The sequence below is a fragment of the Macaca fascicularis genome, chromosome 10 (assembly GCF_037993035.2).
Source record: "Macaca fascicularis isolate 582-1 chromosome 10, T2T-MFA8v1.1".
In the NCBI taxonomy this organism is placed as follows: Eukaryota; Metazoa; Chordata; class Mammalia; order Primates; family Cercopithecidae; genus Macaca; species Macaca fascicularis.
The window spans coordinates 61,710,419-61,730,487 of NC_088384.1; the positions used below are offsets into that span (position 1 = coordinate 61,710,419).

At 44.0% G+C, this 20,069-nt stretch overlaps 1 protein-coding gene across 11 annotated transcripts in view; it reads left to right on the plus strand.

Annotated features, from left to right (window-relative positions):
* The first annotated feature begins 2,227 nt into the window (after positions 1–2,227).
* The window catches only part of ZNF337 (zinc finger protein 337), a 36,611-nt gene continuing 18,769 nt past the window's right edge, over positions 2,228–20,069 (plus strand). For 3 of the 11 annotated variants that reach the window (XM_065522642.1, XM_074004581.1, XM_065522643.1), the window contains exons 1-4: positions 2,228–2,353; positions 15,023–15,098; positions 17,762–17,888; positions 18,224–18,319. In XM_065522642.1, the coding sequence (XP_065378714.1) occupies positions 15,051–15,098; positions 17,762–17,888; positions 18,224–18,319 (271 nt within the window). In that variant the 5' untranslated portion in view covers positions 2,228–2,353; positions 15,023–15,050. The remainder of the gene's footprint in view (positions 2,354–15,022; positions 15,099–17,761; positions 17,889–18,223; positions 18,320–20,069) is intronic. The other 8 variants (XM_074004578.1, XM_074004579.1, XM_065522645.2 and 5 more) reach the window with 6 other exon arrangements.

Sequence of the window (20,069 nt, forward strand, 5' to 3'; positions counted from 1 at the left end):
TCATATCCCACAAAGGTGCAAAGAACTTACATTGGGGAAAGACAGTCATTTCAATAAATGGCACTGCGAAACTGGATATCCATTTGCTGAAGAATGAAACTAAATCCCTATCTAAAGTAAACCCCTAACCACATATAAAAATCAAATCAAAATGCATTAAAGGTAAATCTAAGACCTGAAACTATAAAACTACTAGAAGAAAACATTGGGGAAACACTCCAGGACATTGGGGTGGACAAAGGTTTCTTGGTAAGACTGCAAAAGCACAAGCACCCAAAGCAAAAGTGGACAAATGAGACCACATCAAACTAAAAATCTTCTGCACAGCAAAGGAAACAATCAACAAAGTGAAGTGACAATCCACAGAATGGGAGAAAATATTTGCAAACTATCCATCTGAAAAGAAAGTAATTGCCAGAATATATAAGGAGCTAAAACAATTCAATAGGAAAAAGACAAATAACCTGGTATTTTAAATGGGCAAAAGATCTGAACAGATATCTCTCAAAATAAGACATACGCACAGCCAAGTGTATGAAAAAAATGCTCAATATCACTAATCAGCAGAGAAATGTACATCAAAACCGCAATGAGATATCATGTCACCCCAGTCAAGATGGCTTTTATTCAAGAGACAGGCAATAATTAATACTGGTGAGGGTGTGGATAAAGGGGAACCAGCATGCACTGTTGTTAGGAATGTAAATTAGTATTACCACTATGGAGAGCAGTATGGAGGTTCCTCAAAAGAATTAACAAATATATACGATCCCGCAATCCCACTGCTATCCCACTGCTGAGTATATATCCAAAAGAAAGGAAATCAGTATTTCAAGAATATATCTGCACTCTCATGTTTACTACAGCACTATTCAAAATAGTAAAGATATAGAATCAAAGTGTCTATCAACAGATGAATGGAAAAGGAAAGTGTGGTACAAAAACACAATGGGATATTAGCCAGTCATTAAAAGAATGAAATTCTGTCATTTTCAATAGCATGTATGAAAATGGAGGACATTATGTTAAGTGAAATAAGGCACAGCATGACAAATATCACATGTGCTCACTCACTTGTGGGAGCTAAAAACATGAACTCATGGAGACGGAAAGTAGAATGAGATGGTTAATAGAGGTTGGGAAGGATGGTGGGTAGAGGGGATAAATAGGGACTCGTGAATGGGTACAAAAATACAGTTAGAATGAATAAGTTCTAGTAGTTGGTAGCACTATACAGTGACTATAGTTAAGAACAATTTTATTATATATTTAAAAATAAAAGAGAGAACTGGAAAGTTCCTAAAACAAAGAAATGCTAAATGCTTGAGGGGATGGATACCCCAATCACCCTAATTTGACCATTAAACACTGTATGCCTGTATCAAAATATAACATGTAACCTATAAATATGTACAACTAATATTTATCCTGAATAATTAAAAATTTAAAAACCAAAAGAGAAAAAGCAAACAGAAAGTATACCTAGTAAAGGCCTGAAATATAAAGTCTAGGTGGTTTGGCAAGCCACAAAAGATATCAGCATATTATACACACCACATAATGAAAGAATTGTGGCACTGATGCATAATTAGATATATGGGGGAAAATTAGAAATTGAAATGCAAATGTAAATTGTGAGTATACTCAGTGATGTAGCTGAAACCTTAAATTACGTGGTAAAGACTATATTTTTAATAAATTTAATGGGAAAATAAAATATTGGAAAATTTTAAAAATAAGTATATATTCACAGTGTATACCTGGAGAAAAACCATTGAGAGATCTAAATGCGAATGATAAAACCACAAAATCCGTAGGAAAATCTCTCAGAGATCAAAAGGACTATATAGCAAAAAAAAAAAAAAAAAAGAAAAGAAAAAAAGACATAACCATAATCAAAAGACAGTGGGAAAATTATTTACCTATATCATAGAAATGGACAAATATTCTTATTGTATGTACAGGGCTACATAAATAAAAGAAATCGCCGGTTCTGAAAGGATCCCTCCGCGTCCAAAAGACCACAGGGTCGCGGTCAGGGGAGTTCTTCCAAGGATTCCGGGTCGCGCAGTCCCCTGTGGACGGCTTTGACCAACATTCTGGGGCGTGTACCTGGACGACTCGCCGAGGACTCTGGGGAGCGTAGTCCACTGCGGGGATGCGAAGCGGAGGGTCGCAGAGCCACGGGTCGCGCCGAGGATTCTGGGTAGCGTAGTCCCGGCCGCGCAGAGGCTTCTGCGTAGCGCACCCCGGGCGGCGCCGAGCGGTCCAGATCCCTGGGCGTCACCGAGCCGTGAGGTGGGTAGTCCACCGTTGGTGACCTCACCTCCTTGGTTCGCCGTCAGCCGCCTTGGTGAGTCGCGCTCCTGCGGGTCCCTCTCTCCAGCGCGCCCTTCCTGCACAGGAAGAAGGGCCGGGAAGGCCTGGGACGCCAGGGCGCTGCTGGGGCCGTAGCGCGCCCTCCCTCAGGCCCGGCGTCTCCATGTTCTGGGGAGGGGCGGAGACCCAGGCCGCGCCTTGGAGTGGGCTGTGGTGCTGCGGCTCGCCGAGCGCCTCGGGTCTGGGCTGCTACTCCGTCTCCGTCCCCGGTTGCGTGTAGCGGCGGTTAGGCAGCCAGGATTTCACAGGGGCGCCGAGCAACCCAGGTCTCCGTGTGCCAGGGTCGCCGCTCCTCGAGTGGGGACGGGCCAGCGGCCTAGGTAGCTGCCACGGGGGTCGTTTGGCTGGAGGTGGTGGGGGACTCGGCCACAGACTGGGTCCACCGGTTGGGTGGGGGTTACAGCCCAGAGACTGATGGACTAGGTCCGACTCGGGTTCCCTCCGACTCTTGATGCTCCAGACTTTGTTGTGGGAGGCGGGACCGGGGAGGACTTCGCCCGCGTGTTTTGGGGAAGGGTCGCTGCTTTGGGTTGGGGGCAGCCCGCCTTGGGACTATCTTCCTTGGGTGGGAGGGTAGGCCGGGACCAGATGTCCTGGCACGGGCACTTCTAGACGTGTGTGGGGGGCTCTGCGTGGGGCAGCGTCCGCGGGAGGTGAGGTAGCTGTGGGGACCCAGGTGGCCTCTTCCCTGGAGCCCTGCTAATGATGGCAAAATATATTTAAAGAGGTTTATTCTGAGTCAGTGTGAGTGACTGTGGCCCAGGTTATTCAGTCTCAAGAGGTCCTGAGAAAGTGTCCGAGGTGGTCGGCTTGCAGGTTAATTTTATACAATCCAGGGAGACAGGAATTTCAGGTAAAATCATAAATCAGGCTGAGCACTGTGGGAGGTCAGGAGTTCCAGAGCAGCCTGGGCGGCACAGCGAGACACCCTGTCTCTACGTGAAATTAGAAAAATAAAAAATTAGCAGAGCGTGGTGTCCCATGCCTGTGGTCTCAGCTACTTCGGTGGCCCAGTCAGTTGAGTCCGGGAGGTGGAGGCTGTAACGAGCTATGTTGGCTGCACTGCATGCCAGCCTGGGCAACACAGCGAGATCCTGCCTCAGAAAATCATAAATCAATATGAGAAAGATACACATGGGTTCCTCCCAAAAATCCAGTATCTCCAAACGGGTTTACACCTCATGGGGGCACTTAGGTATTCTTTAGTGGACAATTGGTTGAGAGACTTAAGCTGTTGCCTAAAGACTGGAATCAGAAGTATGCCAGAGTTAAGGGGATTGCATAGATCCAAGTTCTTGTTATGTAGATGAAGCCTCTTAGTTGGCAGCCCACAGAATAGATGGTAAATGTATGTTTTCAGTTATTTTTGTTTCTTTGTTTGTTTTTGTTTTTTTGAGAGAGAGTCTTGCTCTGTCGCCCAGGCTAGAGTGCAGTGGCGTGATCTCAGCTCACTGCCACTACCACCTCCCCGGTTTGAGCAGTTCTCCTGCCTCAGCCTCCTGAGTAGCTGGGACTACAGGTGCCCACCACCACGCCTGGCTGATTTTTGTATTTTTAGTAGAGATGGGGTTTCACCATGTTGCTCAGGCTGGTCTTGACCTCGTGACCTCAGGTGATCCACCTGCCTCGGCCTCCCAGAGTGCTGGGATTGCAGGTGTGAGCCACCATGCGTCATACTGGCTGTCTCTTCCAGACCTAGGAAAGGCTTAGAACGAAGGAGATCTGGCTACATTAGTGGAGATTTGCTACAGATGCAAATTTTCCCACTAAAGGCAGCTTTGCGGGGCTATCCATTTCAGTATGTTGCGCCTGTGGCAGCCACTTCAAAACTTGTCAAAGAAGTATATTTTGGGCTAAAATAACTTCCTTCAGCATCTGCTGTCATGTGATGCTGTACCAGAGTCAGGTTAGAAAGTGAGCCACATTATATAAGAGTAATAAAACTCGTCTGATTAGATTTTATGGTTTCTAGGGCAGGACTCCCCAAGCCCCATATATACGCATTTGGGCAAGGGAAAAAAGGTGAGTTTCATCTTCACCAGGTTGGTAGGGCTTCCTTGGTTATTGGAGTGGGAGTAACAGCAACCATTGGGCCCAGCAGTTTTTTTAAATGCCTCTGGGGCTGTGGACTGGCCAAATAACTGATTTTAATCATTTCATTATGGAAAAATTGTAAGCAGAACCCCAAGGTAGAGAGACCCATCAGTCAAGATATACCTCATGACCTTGCAAGCTAATCTAGCTTGACCCAGATCCCCTCCTAACCTGTGCAGATTCATTGAGAAATGTCAGAGCCCTGCCTACTGGTTAAGACATAACCCTTTACAGTGAGAACTGAAACCCAGGCTCTATCACTTTCTTGGCTGTGTTGCTTTGAGAAAGGTATTTAAATGTTTTGTGCCTGTTTCATCATCTGAAATTGGTGGGTAATAGTCACTTCATAGGACATTTGTGAAGATTGAATGCAGAAAAATTTGTGCCATGCCTGGAACCGTCCCTGGCATATATTAAATTCTCAATGTGTTAAATATTATAATGAATATCAACACTTCCTTATTCTGGAAGCACCGACAGGATAAGCTGTGTTTAGTGTAAGCATCGTTTCAGGACAGGCTCTGTTGTGATGCCCACACTCGGGATCTGTTCCCAGGAACCTGCCTACAATGGTTTTCTTCTCTGGAAGACTTTGGGTCCTTTTTTTTAACAAGAAGAGGCTCTACCCTGGTACTGAGGATTTCCAAGGCCACCTTTGAGGATCACAGAGCTAATTTTAGAACTATTTTAGTCCCCAGCTCCTCTTCCTCCACTCCCATGTTACCCATGAGAGGACTGCCTGCAGGGTAAGGGAGGACAGCCCAACCCCAGGTGGGGACTTCTTATGTATTGCCTTCCTGCAGTGCCTTCTCTGCCCTAAACCATCGTGGGTTTCCTTTGCTAATGTCTGACATCTTGTGCCCTACACTGTCCCGTCTGAGGCTCAGAACCTCTCAGCTGGTTCTCCTCGTGGGGAACGTTCCCCAGATCTGATGCCCTCATTCAGGGCACTTCCATCATTGTCCCTACATTTCTTCTCTCAGTGCTTTATTCAGGCTGCTGCATTCATGGTGCAGACCAGGTCTTGTAAAAAATTATTCTGTCAGCATGTGCTGAGCCATTGTCCTGTCCCAGGGACAGGGCTTTATAGTCATTGCCATATTCATCTCTTCAACCAGTGTGGAAGTTAAGAGTTGGAATCCCCATTTCCCAGACTAAGAAGTAGTGTGTTAATCAGTTGAAATAATTTTCATGACTGAGCATGGTGGCTCACACCTGTAATCCCAGCACTTTGGGAGGCTAAGGTCGGCAGGTCACCTGAGCTCAGGACTTCGAGACCTTCCTGGCCAACATGGTGAAACCTCGTCTCTACTAAAAATACAGAAATTAGCCAGGCATGGTGGCTCACGCCGGTAATCCCAACTACTCTGGAGCCTGAAGCAAGGGAATTGCTTGAATCCAGGAGATGGAGGTTGCAGTGAGCAGAGAACATGCGACTGCACTACAGCCTGGGGGACACTGAGACTCTGTCTCAAAAAATAATAATTTTTACTTTATGTAACATATCTGGGATCAAGTGGACTGGGTTGTGGAGCAAGCTGGGATTTTGGGGGTTTCTGTTAAGAATTAGCTTCACTGAGGTATAATTGAGACAAAATTTCTCACATTTTAAGTTCTAGTTAATGAGTTTTAAGAAATGTATATAGTGAAGTCTTGATCATCAAATCAACATATGAACATTTTTCATCCCCAAAAATGTAGGAGCTGTTTTTTTATCTTAGGAAAATTTTAATGAAATGTACGTGGAGGAGCTAAATGTTTCAAGTTTGCCTTATGTTCATATCTAATTTATTGGTAACTAATTTAAACCACTTTCTTCTGGCTCTCAGTTTCTGTTCCTACAGGATATTAAGTCCCACAGATGTCAACAGATGGCAGGAGTGAGACCAAACAGTTTGCAGTGTTCTCCACTCACACCCTGGAAATGAAAGTTTTCTCTGTTTTTCCTCTCCAAATTATCTTGGAAGGGATATTCAATTTTTTTTCAAATTTACAATGAAAAATATTGAAGAAGGAACTAAAGTAGAGAGAATATATAACAAATCTCTCTGTTCCCTACTTGCACCTTAACACTTTGCTCTTCTTATTTCATCCAACCCCCTCCCCACCCCACGCTTTCTGTTTTCAGGATAGAGCATCTTGAAGCCAATCCAAGACACCATTTTATCTGTAAATTTACTGCAGCTGCTTCTCTGAGGACTATTTTTGTTGTTATTGTTTTGCTTTTTAACATAACTAGAGTACCAGAATCACACTCAACAAAATTAGCAATTTATTAATTTCACCCATTACCCAGTTTATGCGGAAATTGTCCAGGTCTCAAAAATTTCTCCTCACAATTCAGATTTCACACTCAGGTTCATTAAGATGGGAAGCATGAGAGAAGAAACATCTAGAAACCAGCTCAGTAGTGCCCCCTGTCTGTTTTACTTCTCTCTTTGTGATCTAGGTAAAGGAAGTTTCCCTACCTTGGCAAACTTCCCATCTGCTTGCTTAGGTGCTGAGGCTTGTTCATGCTTTCCTTGTCATGGCTTTTTCCTCCGCTTCCTCCTTCTAGAATTAGGCTCATCTCCTAATTCTACTTCTCCACTGTCTTTTGCCTCTCTGCCCATGAGGACAAATAATGATCACAGCCACTTACCTAATTGCCTGGCCCTAGTTCTGGTCCCAACTATAATCAGAAATGTGGATTCTGGAATGGCAGTGAGGAGCTATGTGGACTATATCTCCAGTAAACACCATAACTTGTAATTTAGAAAACCAAAAACAACCATTTAAACTACACAGAATTTGTCTTAAGACCACTCAGGAATTTAGAGAAACATTTATTCAGAAAAATCAACCGAGCCTTTCTGAGAACAGTGAGAGTCTGTAACATTTGACACACAAACTGCTACCCTCCCCACCCCCATTTTGGTCCGCTCTGAGAGAAACTCCACTATGGGCTGTGAAAATGACAAGATGGAACCCTCTCCCTCTCCAGTTCTCAGTCTATTGTGAAAGTTTTTCCCTGAGAGAGGCATGATGCCACTATTCTTAACTTCTCTCCCCCCGCCAGTCCTGTGTTCCTGAAGCTGGTTTCATGTAAGCGTAGTTGAGAAGTATGGGTAGGGACCTCCTTGAATTTATTCTTGGAGTTTGTTGAGTGTGCTGGCCTTGTAGATTCATGTCTGTCTTCAAATTTTGAAGTGTTGGCCATTATTTCTTCAGTAATCTATCAGCATCTTCTCCTAGACACCCATATATATGTCCAGTTAATGGTGCCTTATAACTCTCTTGGCTCTGTTTACTTTATGTCATTGTTTTCTCTTCCTGCTTCTCTGTCTCTGTAATTTCTTCTCTGTATGTTTACTGATTTTTTTTTTTTTTGCCTGCTCATCTGCTGTTAAACCCCTCTACTGAATTTTTCAGTTACTATGTTTTCAGGTCCAGAATTTTCGTTTGCTTCCTTTTTGTAATCTCTGTTGATATTTTTATTTTGTTCATATATATTCTCCTGATTTCTTTTTCTCTATATGTGTTTACATGAGTTTTTGAGAATATTTTAGACAGTCTAAAATCTGTCTAGTATGCCTGAAGCTTATGTTTCTCCAGGGAAGGTTTGCATCACTTTATTTTCTTCCACTATTTGTCCATGTTTTCTGAGTTTTTGTTGTTGTTGTTGTTGTTGTCTGAGGAGAAGGTTTAAGATTTTCTCAGGCCTTTTTTGAGCATGGATCTTACCTTTGCTTGTGGCTTTTTCCATTTGCTCATAGGCAACTGCTTTTAAAGAGTCTCTCCTCTGGGCCCTTGATGGTCTGTTGTATGTCTCTACCCATAATATCTTGCCCCAGGCATCTGCTCTTCAGTCTGTCTCTGCATCTTTGCCAAGCATGATCCAGTGCTTTTCCTCCCTAAGGTGTGAGATCCTCAAAACAGAGAGAGCAGTCCCTCAGGCAGCCTCCAACAGCTTAGAACCTTGTAAGAAAGGTCTACTCTGCTTTCTCGGGTTTGAGGGAAGGAAGTGGAAACTGGGATGCTGCTTTAGAAGCTCTGTTGTATTCTGCACCTGTAATTTTTTGCCCCAGGGATCTATAGGCAAGTTCACCATGAGATTTTTCCGTTAGGCAGCACTTGGACAGGATAGAACACTGGGAATAAGGAGTATTGGGATGCAAATATGACTGTCTCCTGTTTTGTTTTTGTTGTTGTTGTTGTTGTTGTTTTGTTTTCCTGAGACTATGTCTTGCTCTGTTGCCCAGGCTGGAGTGACAAAGCTCATTGCAGTCTCAACCTCTTGGGCTCAAGCCAGGAGTAGCTAGGACTACAGGCACGTGCCACCACACATGGCTAATATTTATATTTTTTGTAGAGACAAGCCTTTGCCATGTTGCCCAGGCTGGTCTTGAACTCCTGGGATCAAGCGATCCACATGCATCAGCCTCCCAAAGTGCTGGGATTACAGGAAAGCCACTGTGCCCAGCCAACTGCCTCCTGTTTCTAATGTGGCTTTTTCTTGATTGGGCAGTTTCTTGAATGCTGGGGACTTTTGAGTATTTTCAAATGAAGTTTGTTCCTATAAGATTATTTTAGGCAATTTTTTGGTAAGCATAGAATTAGCAATATGATTAATGCTTTTTCTGTAAACTAGTATTATGAAAAATCTCAAATGGGTAGCAAAATTGGGAGAATGGTAATATGAATCCCCATGTTGCCTTCATCCAGATTCGATAAATTTTAAAACCATAGATAGTTTTGTTAGATTTATCCCTTCCCCCTGTTTATGTGCCAAAGTATTTTAAACAAATCCAGATGTCTTGTTATTTTACCCATATATATTTGGTCTCTGAGAGGATTTTTAATCAACGTTGAGGTGTAACTTGGGTGCCATAAGAAGCACTGCTTTTAACTGTATACTTTAATGAGTTTTGACACAGGTCACTTATCACCTCAATCAAGATACAGAACATTTCAACAGAGTTCTCATGTGCCCTTATATGTAATCACTCTAGAGGAAAATAGTCAAGAATTCTCACCATAATATGGACAAGTAGTATCCAGCAATGCATGAAAAGGATGATATATTCTAGCCAAATGGAGTTTGTTCCTAAAAAACCAACGATAGGGTGTGAACATAGAGTAAGCTACCTGTGGAGATATTTAACTTTTTTTTTTTTTTTTTTTTGAGACGGAGTCTTGCTCTGTCCCCAGGCTGGAGTGCGGTGGCGCGATCTCCACTCACTGCAAGCTCCACCTCGTGGGTTCACACCATTCTCCTGCCCCAGACTCCCGAGTAGCTGGGTCTACAGGCACCTGCCACCATGCCCTGCTAATTTTTTTTTTTTTTTTTTCTTTGAGACTGAGTCTCTGTCGCCCAGGCTGGAGTGCAGTGGCACAATCTCTGCTGACTGCAAGCTCCGCCTCCCAGGTTCACACCATTCTCCTGCCTTAGCCTCCTGAGTAGCTGGGACTACAGGCGCCCGCCACCACTCCTGGCTATTTTTTGTTTTTTGTTTTTTGTTTTTGAGACGGAGTCTCGCTCTGTCACCCAGGCTGGAGTGCAGTGGCGCGATCTCCGCTCACTGCAAGCTCCGCCTGCTCCCAGGTTCACACTGTTCTCCTGCCTCAGCCTCCCTAGAAGCTGGGACTACAGGTGCCTGCCACCACGCCCAGCTAATTTTTTTGTATTTTTAGTAGAGAGGGGGTTTCACCATATTAGCCAGGATGGTCAGGATGGTGACCTCGTGATCCACCCGCCTCCGCCTCCCAAAGTTCTAGGATTATAGGCGTGAGCCACCTACCGCACCGAGCCCGGCGGAGATATTTTACCTTTTATCTGTGGTTCTCAGCTCAGGAAGGAAAGGAAAGGCAGCTTCTTGCATGAATCAGCTTTCAGCTTAATATTTTTCTTTTGGCAGAGTGGTTTGAGTTCCCACGTTTTTATTTTCCTTTCACTGCTTTCAGGGAGCAAAAGAGAAAAACCTACACGACTATCTTAATGCAGAAAAATATTTGATAACATTTCACACCTATTCAGGGTAAAAATTCTCAGCAGATGAGGAATAGAAAGAATTTCCCTTAATAAAACAAGGTTATATGTGACAGCCTGGCTGCAATCATCATATTTAATGGTGAAGTGTGTTCACACTAAGATCAGGAACAAGCATTAATGTTGATTTTCATCACTCTTTAACATTATCCTAGAATATCAAGGTAATTTGTTAAGGTATTAAAAAGGAATAAAAGGCATAAACGTTGAAATAGAACAAGAAAAACTTTTTATTCACAGAAGATGTGAGTGTGTACATGGAAGAATCTGTAGTTAAACAACTACATACTAGTAACACACAGTTTAGGAACTTGAGAAAATAAGGTCAGTATTTTTAAAGAGCACTTGTATTTCTGTAACCTAGCAGCAAACAGTTAAAAAATGAAATACATATTTATACTACCACCAAAAACAAAATGTTTAAACTTCTAAGACTGAATATAGGAGAATATCTTTGTGACTTTGGAATAGGTAAAGATAGCACAGATGAGACATGCAAGGATGTAAACTATTTAAGTGTACAGAAATAACAAAAATAAATGTTATAAATCGCCTTTCAACTGCCGTCAGAAGAAGAAATTTCACTGCTTTTCTTCTCTAACTGCGTGTAAACCAAAAAGTATCAGAATCAAGTACCAATTTAGATGGTTTTTTTTTATTATTATTATACTTTAAGTTCTAGGGTACATGTGCATAATGTGCAGTTTTGTTACATATGTATACTTGTGCCATGTTGGTGTGCTGTACCCATCAACTCGTCATTTACATCAGGTATAACTCCCAATGCAATCCCTCCCCCCCCCCATAATAGGCCCCTGTGTGTGATGTTCCCCTTCCCGAGTCCAAGTGATCTCATTGTTCAGTTCCCACCTATGAGTGAGAACATGCGGTGTTTGCTTTTCTGTTCTTGCAATAGTTTGCTGAGAATGATGGTTTCCAGCTGCATCCATGTCCCTACAAAGGACACGAACTCATCCTTTTTGATGGCTGCATAGTATTCCATGGTGTATATGTGCCACATTTTCTTAATCCAATCTGTCACTGATGGACATTTGGGTTGATTCCAAGTCTTTGCTATTGTGAATAGTGCCACAATGAACTACATGTGCATGTGTCTTTATAGCAGCATGATTTATAATCCTTTGGGTATATACCCAGTAATGGGATGGCTGGGTCATATGGTACTTCTAGTTCTAGATCCTTGAGGAATCACCATACTGTTTTCCATAATGGTTGAACTAGTTTACAATCCCACCAACAGTGTAAAAGTGTTCCTATTTCTCCACATCCTCTCCAGCACCTGTTGTTTCCTGACTTTTTAATGATTGCCATTCTAACTGGTATGAGATGGTATCTCATTGTGGTTTTGATTTGCATTTCTCTGATGACCAGTGATGATGAGCATTTTTTCATGTGTCTGTTGGCTGTATGCATGTCTTCTTTTGAGAAATGTCTGTTCATATCCCTTGCCCACTTTTTGATGGGGTTGTTTGTTTTTTTCTTGTAAATTTGTTTGAGTTCTTTGTAGGTTCTGGATATTAGCCCTTTGACAGATGAGTAGATTGCAAAAATTTTCTCCCATTCTGTAGGTTGCCTGTTCACTCTGATGGTAGCTTCTTTTGCTGTGCAGAAGCTCTTTAGTTTAATATAGATCCCATTTGTCAATTTTGGCTTTTGTTGCCATTGCTTTTGGTGTTTTAGACATGAAGTCCTTGCCCATGCCTATGTCCTGAATGGTACTACGTAGGTTTTCTTCTAGGGTTTTTATGGTATTAGGTCTAACATTTAAGTCTCTAATCCATTTTGAATTAATTTTCGTATAAGGAGTAAGGAAAGGATCCAGTTTCAGCTTTCTACTTATGGCTAGCCAATTTTCCCAGAACTGTTTATTAAATAGGGAATCCTTTCCCCATTTCTTGTTTTTCTCGGGTTTGTCAAAGATCAGATGGCTGTAGATGTGTGGTATTATTTCTGAGGACTCTGTTCTGTTCTATTGGTCTATATCTCTGTTTTGGTACCAGTACCATGCTGTTTTGGTTACTGTAGACTGGTAGTATAGTTTGAAGTCAGGTAGCGTGATGCCTCCAGCTTTGTTCTTTTGACTTAGGATTGTCTTGGCAATGTGGGCTCTTTTTTGGTTCCATATGAACTTTAAAGCAGTTTTTTCCAATTCTGTGAAGAAAGTCATTGGTAGCTTAATGGGGATAGCATTGAATCTACAAATTACCTTGGGCAGTATGGCCATTTTCACGATATTGATTCTTCCTATCCACGAGCATGGTATGTTCTTCCATTTGTTTGTGTCCTTGTTTATTTCACTGAGCAGCGGTTTGTAGTTCTCCTTGAAGAGGTCCTTTACATCCCTTGTAAGTTGGATTCCTAGGTATTTGATTCTCTTTGAAGCAATTGTGAATGGAAGTTCATTCATGATTTGACTCTCTGTTTGTCTGTTACTGGTATATAAGAATGCTTGTGATTTTTGCACATTGATTTTGTATCCTGAGACTTTGCTGAAGTTGCTTATCAGCTTAAGGAGATTTTGGGCTGAGACGATGGGGTTTTCTAAATATGCAATCATGTCATCTGCAAACAGGGACAATTTGACTTCTTCTTTTCCTAACTGAATACCCTTGATTTCTTTCTCTTGCCTGATTGCCCTAGCCAGAACTTCCAACACTATGTTGAATAGGAGTGGTGAGAGAGGGCATCCCTGTCTTGTGCCAGTTTTCAAAGGGAATGCTTCTAGTTTTTGCCCATTCAGTATGATATTGGCTGTGGGTTTGTCATAAATAGCTCTTATTATTTTGAGATACATTCCATCAATACCGAATTTATTGAGAGTTTTTAGCATGAGGGGCTGTTGAATTTTGTCAAAGGCCTTTTCTGCATCTATTGAGATAATCATGTGGTTTTTGTCTTTGGTTCTGTTTATATGTTGGATTACATGTATTGATTTGCATATGTTGAACCAGCCTTGCATCTTAGGGATGAAGCCCACTTGATTATGGTGGATAAGCTTTTTGATGTGCTAATAGATGTTTATTTTGCCAAGGTTGAGCACATGCCCCAGAGAGAGGTCAGTAGCTTTCCCCAAAGATGAGTTTGAGAGCTTCATTGTTTAAAAGGGAAAAGTAGGCTGGAGGGGAAAGAGGGAGGGTGTGGTAATCCACCTGTGGCAAGAGAAAAGGAGCAGGTAGGAGAATAGTCAGTTATGTATTCATCTTACACTCAGTAAATCAGCACTTTATGTAAGATAAGGTGTGCATAGAGCAGCTACCATGGAGATACTTAACCTTTTATCTGTAGCTATCTCCTTTGGAACAAAAGAAAAGGCAGCTTCTTACATGTTTTCCTTTTGGCATAGTGGACTGGGGTCCCTAGTTTTATTTTCCTTTCATAACACCGTAGTATTTGTTCACTTCTTCTGTCTCAAAGTTGCTGGCCAGTGGATGTATGCTGTGTTCATCATAATCACCACGATAGCATCTTTGTTCCTTCACATTTCCGTCTTTTCACCCCTGTATGTCTGTTTTTACTTTTACTTTTTTTTATCAAAACATTCACTTAAAAGTATAGTGAGTACTCTAATGAAATCATTGTACCCACCACTTTAATTTACAATTCTTTTCCTGTATTTCTACTGGAATTATTTTCCAAAAATTCAGAGAAAATAGTACAATGAACCCAGTACACATTATTCAGTTCTAAGATATCAAGTGTGGCCAATAATGCTCAATTGACTTTTGAGGGTGAGAAGGGGTGTTTAAGCACATCCAGACATCATTTTCACTCATGAATGTTCTGAAAGTTTGTATACAAGGAAAGGCTCATGCTTTTAAAACCCAAAATATTTTTATAATAACAAAATCAATGTTTGATAATCTAATATCCAATTCGTGTTCAGATTTCACTGGCTGCTAAAACTCCTCACGTATTCTTTGTTGCAATCAGGATCCAAATTGCATTGGATCACTCACTGCCTTAGATTGACCACATGTCTGAGGACTTTTATTCTTGAAGGCTCACACTCCCCATGCTATTAATTTGTTACAGGCTTTGGTGTTGTACAGTACTTAATAACTGCCAATGCCATCTGCCTGTGGCCTTCTTAAGTTTGTCTGCCCCTGTGATTATCCTGACTTTAAACCCAGGTAGACGGAGGCTAGAAGAGGCAGACAGCTTTTGTGTGTTCTGTCCAATGCAAAGAACACCTGCAACTCTGAGCCCTAACCTTAAACTCAAGACCTCATCTGCAGGTGTTGTACATCCTTTTAGCCCCTCAGTGATGTAAGCAACAAACCTCACCCAGCTTCTGGGACACAGGGTCTTCACTCCCAGATGAGCTTGTCCTGGATTTGCAGGGAGCCTGGCTCCCTAGACCTTTTGGCCAGACCCCCACAGGGGGATTGTGCAGATGTGCTCTCCCCAGATCCCCAGTTGGTATTTTCCGGAATCAGGCCTGTGTCACATGTGGGGAGGGCAGCTGCACCCAGCCACCCTCTGACTTCTCTCCTCCCACAGATCAGCCATCTGCAAGCTTCCCTTCTCCATGGAGAGCAGGAAGACAGTCATGGGACCCCAGGGAGCCAGGAGACAGGTGAGACTTCCCAGAACTGTCCTTCTTGCTGTTACAGGATGGGCCCGTTTCCTTCACTGGCCCTAGCAGTCACATTGTTAGCACAGGACCAAGGCCAGCACCGGTCCTGGGGAGTGATCTGTCTTTCCTGGCGTCCTCCAGCAGGTGACTGGCCTGTGGGTGTCACTTATCAAGTAGTGATCTGTGTACAACACCCAGGGAGCATTTACAGCCAAAGACGGGAATCTCCACACTCAGGTGTCCAGTGATGATGTTGGGTTGGTGTCAATGAAGGGTAGGGCAGAGAGGGAGGTCACAAAGGCCTCCAGTGGGAGGGGCTCCCTGGGCAGTTGCGAGAGATGTGGCAAGTACAGGAGATGGGGAAGAGGCAGAAGTGTGCTCAATCTCAGGCCGCCACTGGGCAGACCGCTCAACTGCAGGGACGAAGGGTTTTAGCAGTCAGCGTTCTCACAGACGGCTGGTGGATGAATCCAGGTCCTAGGAGAAGCAGATCCCAAGATGCAATGAGATGGGCTGGGCTCATGTTAGAGGAAAGGCCTGCAAGAGAGAAAAGGGGATGACTGGAGCCTCATCAGACTCCAGTGAGGAGAGAGGGATAAAATTGCGTGGAAGTGTCGGAGACCAAGTACAGCCTTGGGAGGCTCAGCCAGGCCAGCAGGTCTTCAAGCCATAGTGGGCCATCAGAGGAGCGCCTGGATCGGAAGGGGCTTGCCTTGATGTCCTTAAAATGCATGGCCACTGCCTGGAACAGCTGCGAGAAGCATGGCCTAGATGTGGGTGCAGGAGTGGACTGTGGTCCCTTAGGCTCCCAACTCAGAAGTCTGCCAGGTGCTGGCTTGGGGTGGCCACAGCTGATTTTCTGTGTGTTCTAGTGGAGATGCAGAGTCACACAGGGCACCTGAATATCTCTGGTTTGGCAGACAGCATGTTGGATGGTTAGATGGGCTTTCAGCATTACCAAACTGGGAGATTGCACCTACAGCCCTGGATCGGCCACGTCTCTGAGGAGCAGTCACTGCCCTGTGCCGAGCCTGCATTGTCAGTTGGCCACAGATGCCCAAGCTCACCAGGGTCCTCACGGTTTGACAGTGTAGGATTGCCACCTCCCATAGCTCTGCCACTTCCTGCAGACTCCTCACAGCGTGGCCTAAACTGCTGAGATAGCTCCCACCTACCTCCCTCATTGGCCCCTATCATCTGATTATTCCTAAAGACTGCTGGCTACCTCTGACCCTCCTGAGGACAGAGGCCTGGATGCCAGCCTGAGGAGCCCAACTTGGTCTTTAAGCTGTCTGGGGTTTTCTTGGTTTTTCTTTTGGGTTTTTTGGGGGGATGGCGGTCAGGGTCTCACTGTTGCCCAGGCTAAGTGCAGTGGCACAATAATAGCTCACTGCAGCCTTGACCTCCCAGGCTCAAACAGTGCTCACACCTCAGCCTCCCAACTAGCTGGGACTACAGGCACTTGCCACCATGCTCAACTAATTTTTTATTTTTGTGTATGTGGAGTTGGGGTCTCGCTATTTTGCCCAGGTTGGTCTCAAACTCCTGGATGCAAGCAATCCTGCATCAGCCTCCCAAAGTGCTAGGATTATAGGCATGAGCCAGCATGCCCAGCCTGCCTGGATTTTGAGGATCTTTACAGTAGGTGTGACATGATAGATCAGTGCTGGGGGAAATGGGGATTGACAGTTAAGGGTCAAAGGAGAGGCTTTCTGACTCATGAGTCTAGTAGTCTGATGAGCTTCATGAATTGATTATTTATTTATGAGACAGAGTCTTGCTCTGTCGCCTGGGCTGGAGTGCTGTGGCACAATCTCAGCTCACTGTAACCTCCTCCCAGGTTCAAGCGATTCTCCTGCCTCAGCCTCCCAAGCACCTGAGATTACAGCCATGCACCACCACACCTGGCTAATTTTTATATTTTTAGTAGAGACAGGGTTTCACCGTGTTGGCCAGGCTGGTCTCAAACTCCTGACCTCAAGTCATCCGCCCGCCTCAGCCTCTCAGAGTGCTGGGATTACAGGCACAAGCCACCGTGCCTGGCCACAAAGGGAATTTAAATTCATCAGGCACCTACAGAGATGCCAAACTGGTCACGTGCGTAGTTGCAGAACAGATGTACTGTCAGAAGGGCTCTTTCAAAAGTGCTCCATCCACTAATTCAGATGTGCTCAGACTGCCCTATACAGCACTGGATTTTTGGTAGAAATCAGATCTAACCTGGATCTGAATTCTGGGATCCTGCAGTGGAGATTTACATTTTCCAGCGCAGGTCCCAAATGATCGGTTGTCATTTTATCAGAAGATCCATGAGAGCTGTGTCTTGCTCATTTAGAAATTCATGGAGTATCTAACTCAGAACATGGCTCAGGGTACCGTAAAACTTTAGTAATGTGTTATTTACTGTTCATATGTTTGTAGGAAACACTGTTACTTAATTTTTTGAGTTTTCCTCTTCTCCCTGCCTAGGTTTAAAGCTCCAAGCAGTTGAAACTCTCTGTGCTTCTAGGAAGCCCCATTAAGACTACCTAGCACCATAAATACTGGGGCCAGGCAGAGACGGAGGTCTTGGAACTCCAGGCACAGGTGGCAGAACCTGGAATCCTCCAACTGCCTGAGTGCAACACTGTCCCTGGTGAGCATGCCTGGGTTTTGTGTTACAGGCTTTCTTGGCATTTGGGGATATCACTGTGGATTTCACCCAGAAGGAATGGAGGCTGCTGAATCCTGCTCAGAGAGCCCTGTACAGGGAGGTGACACTGGAGAACTACAGCCACCTGGTCTCACTAGGTAAGCGTGGCTTCCCTCGAGCCTAACATTTGACCTGTGGCGCCTCGGATGTTGCCATAGGGTTAGGTTCAGACACAAGAATGTTGTTTTCTCTATTCCCCTGAGGAAGGTCTACCTTTGGTAAAGTTTCATACTGACTGCCACTGGGCACCTGCAGGCCTCTTTCCCCACCCTGCGGCTCCCCCTGGGGTATTGTACTCTGAGCATGGTAGACAGGGTCCTCCTGAGCCTTCCCCCTCTGAGTCTCCCTCCCTTCCTGCCCTGGGTGGTTCCAGCAAATGGCCCCTGGAGCCTACAACCAGGAGTCACCTTATGGTTTTTTTCCCTGTGAGCAGGAATTCTCCATTCTAAACCAGAACTCATCAGGCGGCTAGAGCAAGGGGAAGCGCCCTGGGGAGAAGAGAGAAGATGCCGGCCAGGCCCCCGTGCAGGTGAGGGGATAGACAGGGCAGACAGAGCACAAGGCACTCAGCCTTTCAGGAGGGAGGAGGCTTCTCTGAGGCCAGGGGACCTGGAAGCTGTTCTGGCCTCCTTGGCTGCTCTTCAGACCACCTGGCCCTGCCTTCCTTTCAGTCCTTGCTGAGTGAGGGGTTCTCTTGGGGCCCCTGGACTCCTTCTCCCGGGAAGCCTCCTTTCCCCCTACTTGCTAGGCTTCTTTCTCCCACTCAGTCTCCTCATTTGTGACTTTCCTCGTGACTGCCCGACTGCAAGCCTAAGTCTGTCGCCCCTTCCTGATACTGTCAGGGTATTCCTATGTTAGCTTCTTTTTGTTTTGTTTTGTTTTTTATTTATTTTTCCGTATAAGTAAATATAAATTTTTTGACATAATTTGGATCTCATTCTTCTATATACTGATTTTCTTTTTTTTTTTAATTTAAGTTCTGGGGTACATGTGCACAACATGCAGGTTTCTTACATAGGTATACATGTGCCATATTGGTTTGCTACACCTATCAACTCATCATTTACATTAGGTATTTCTCCTAATGCTATCCCTCCCCCTGCCCCCCAACCCCCAACATTCCCCAGTGTATAATGTTCCCATGCCTGTGTCCATGTGTTCTCATGGTTCAATTCCCACTTATGAGTGGGAACATACAGTGTTTGATTTTTCTCTTCTTGTGTGACTCTGCTGAGAAAGATGGTTTCCAGTTTCATCCATGTTCCTGCAAAGAACATGAACTCATCCTTTTTTATAGCCACATAGTATTCCATGGTATATATGTGCCACATTTTCTTTATCTGCTCTATCATTGATAGGCATTTGGGTTAGTTCCAATACTTAGCTATTGTGAACAGTGCTGCAATAAACATACATGTGCCTGTGTCTTTATACTAGAATGATTTATAATCCTTTGGGTATATACCCAGTAACGGAATTGCTGGGTCAAATGATATTTCTAGTTCTAGATCCTTGAGGAATCGCCACACTGTCTTCCACAATGGTTGAACTAATTTACACTCCCACTGACAGTGTAAAAGCGTTCCTATTTCTCCACATCCTCTCCAGCACCTGTTGTTTCCTGACTTTTTAATGATTGCCATTCTAACTGGCATGAGATGGTATCTCATTATGGTTTTGATTTGCATTTCTCTAATGACCAGTGCTGATGAGCATTTTTTCTAAGTTTGTTGGCTGCATAAATGTCTTCTTTTGAGAAGTGTCTGTTCATATCCTTTGCCCATTTTTTGATGGGGTTTTTTTTTTTTTAATTTGTTTAAGTTCTATTTTAGCTTCTTAAAACCTCTGTCCATTATGCTTCTTCAATTCCCATAGCTTTTTTCCTTGTCTTTTAATGTTTTAAGCAGTACTACTGTTGCCAGAGGTCACTTCACCTTCCTCCTTCCCCCATTTCCCCCAGAAGTACTGCATGAGTGGGGCTGTGGTCTAGAATTGTGCACCCTCTTAAGTCCCGGTAGTCACTGCAGTGGTTCATCAGGACTCATGATGATGATGATGATGATGATGATCAGGACTCATGATGATGATGATGATGATGATGATCAGGACTCATGATGATGATGATGATGATGATGATCAGGACTCGATGATGATGATCAGGACTCATGATGATGATGATGATGATGATCATGACTCATGATGATGATGATGATGAGGACTCATGATGATGATGATCACGATGATCAGGAATCATGATGATGATGATGATCAGGACTCAT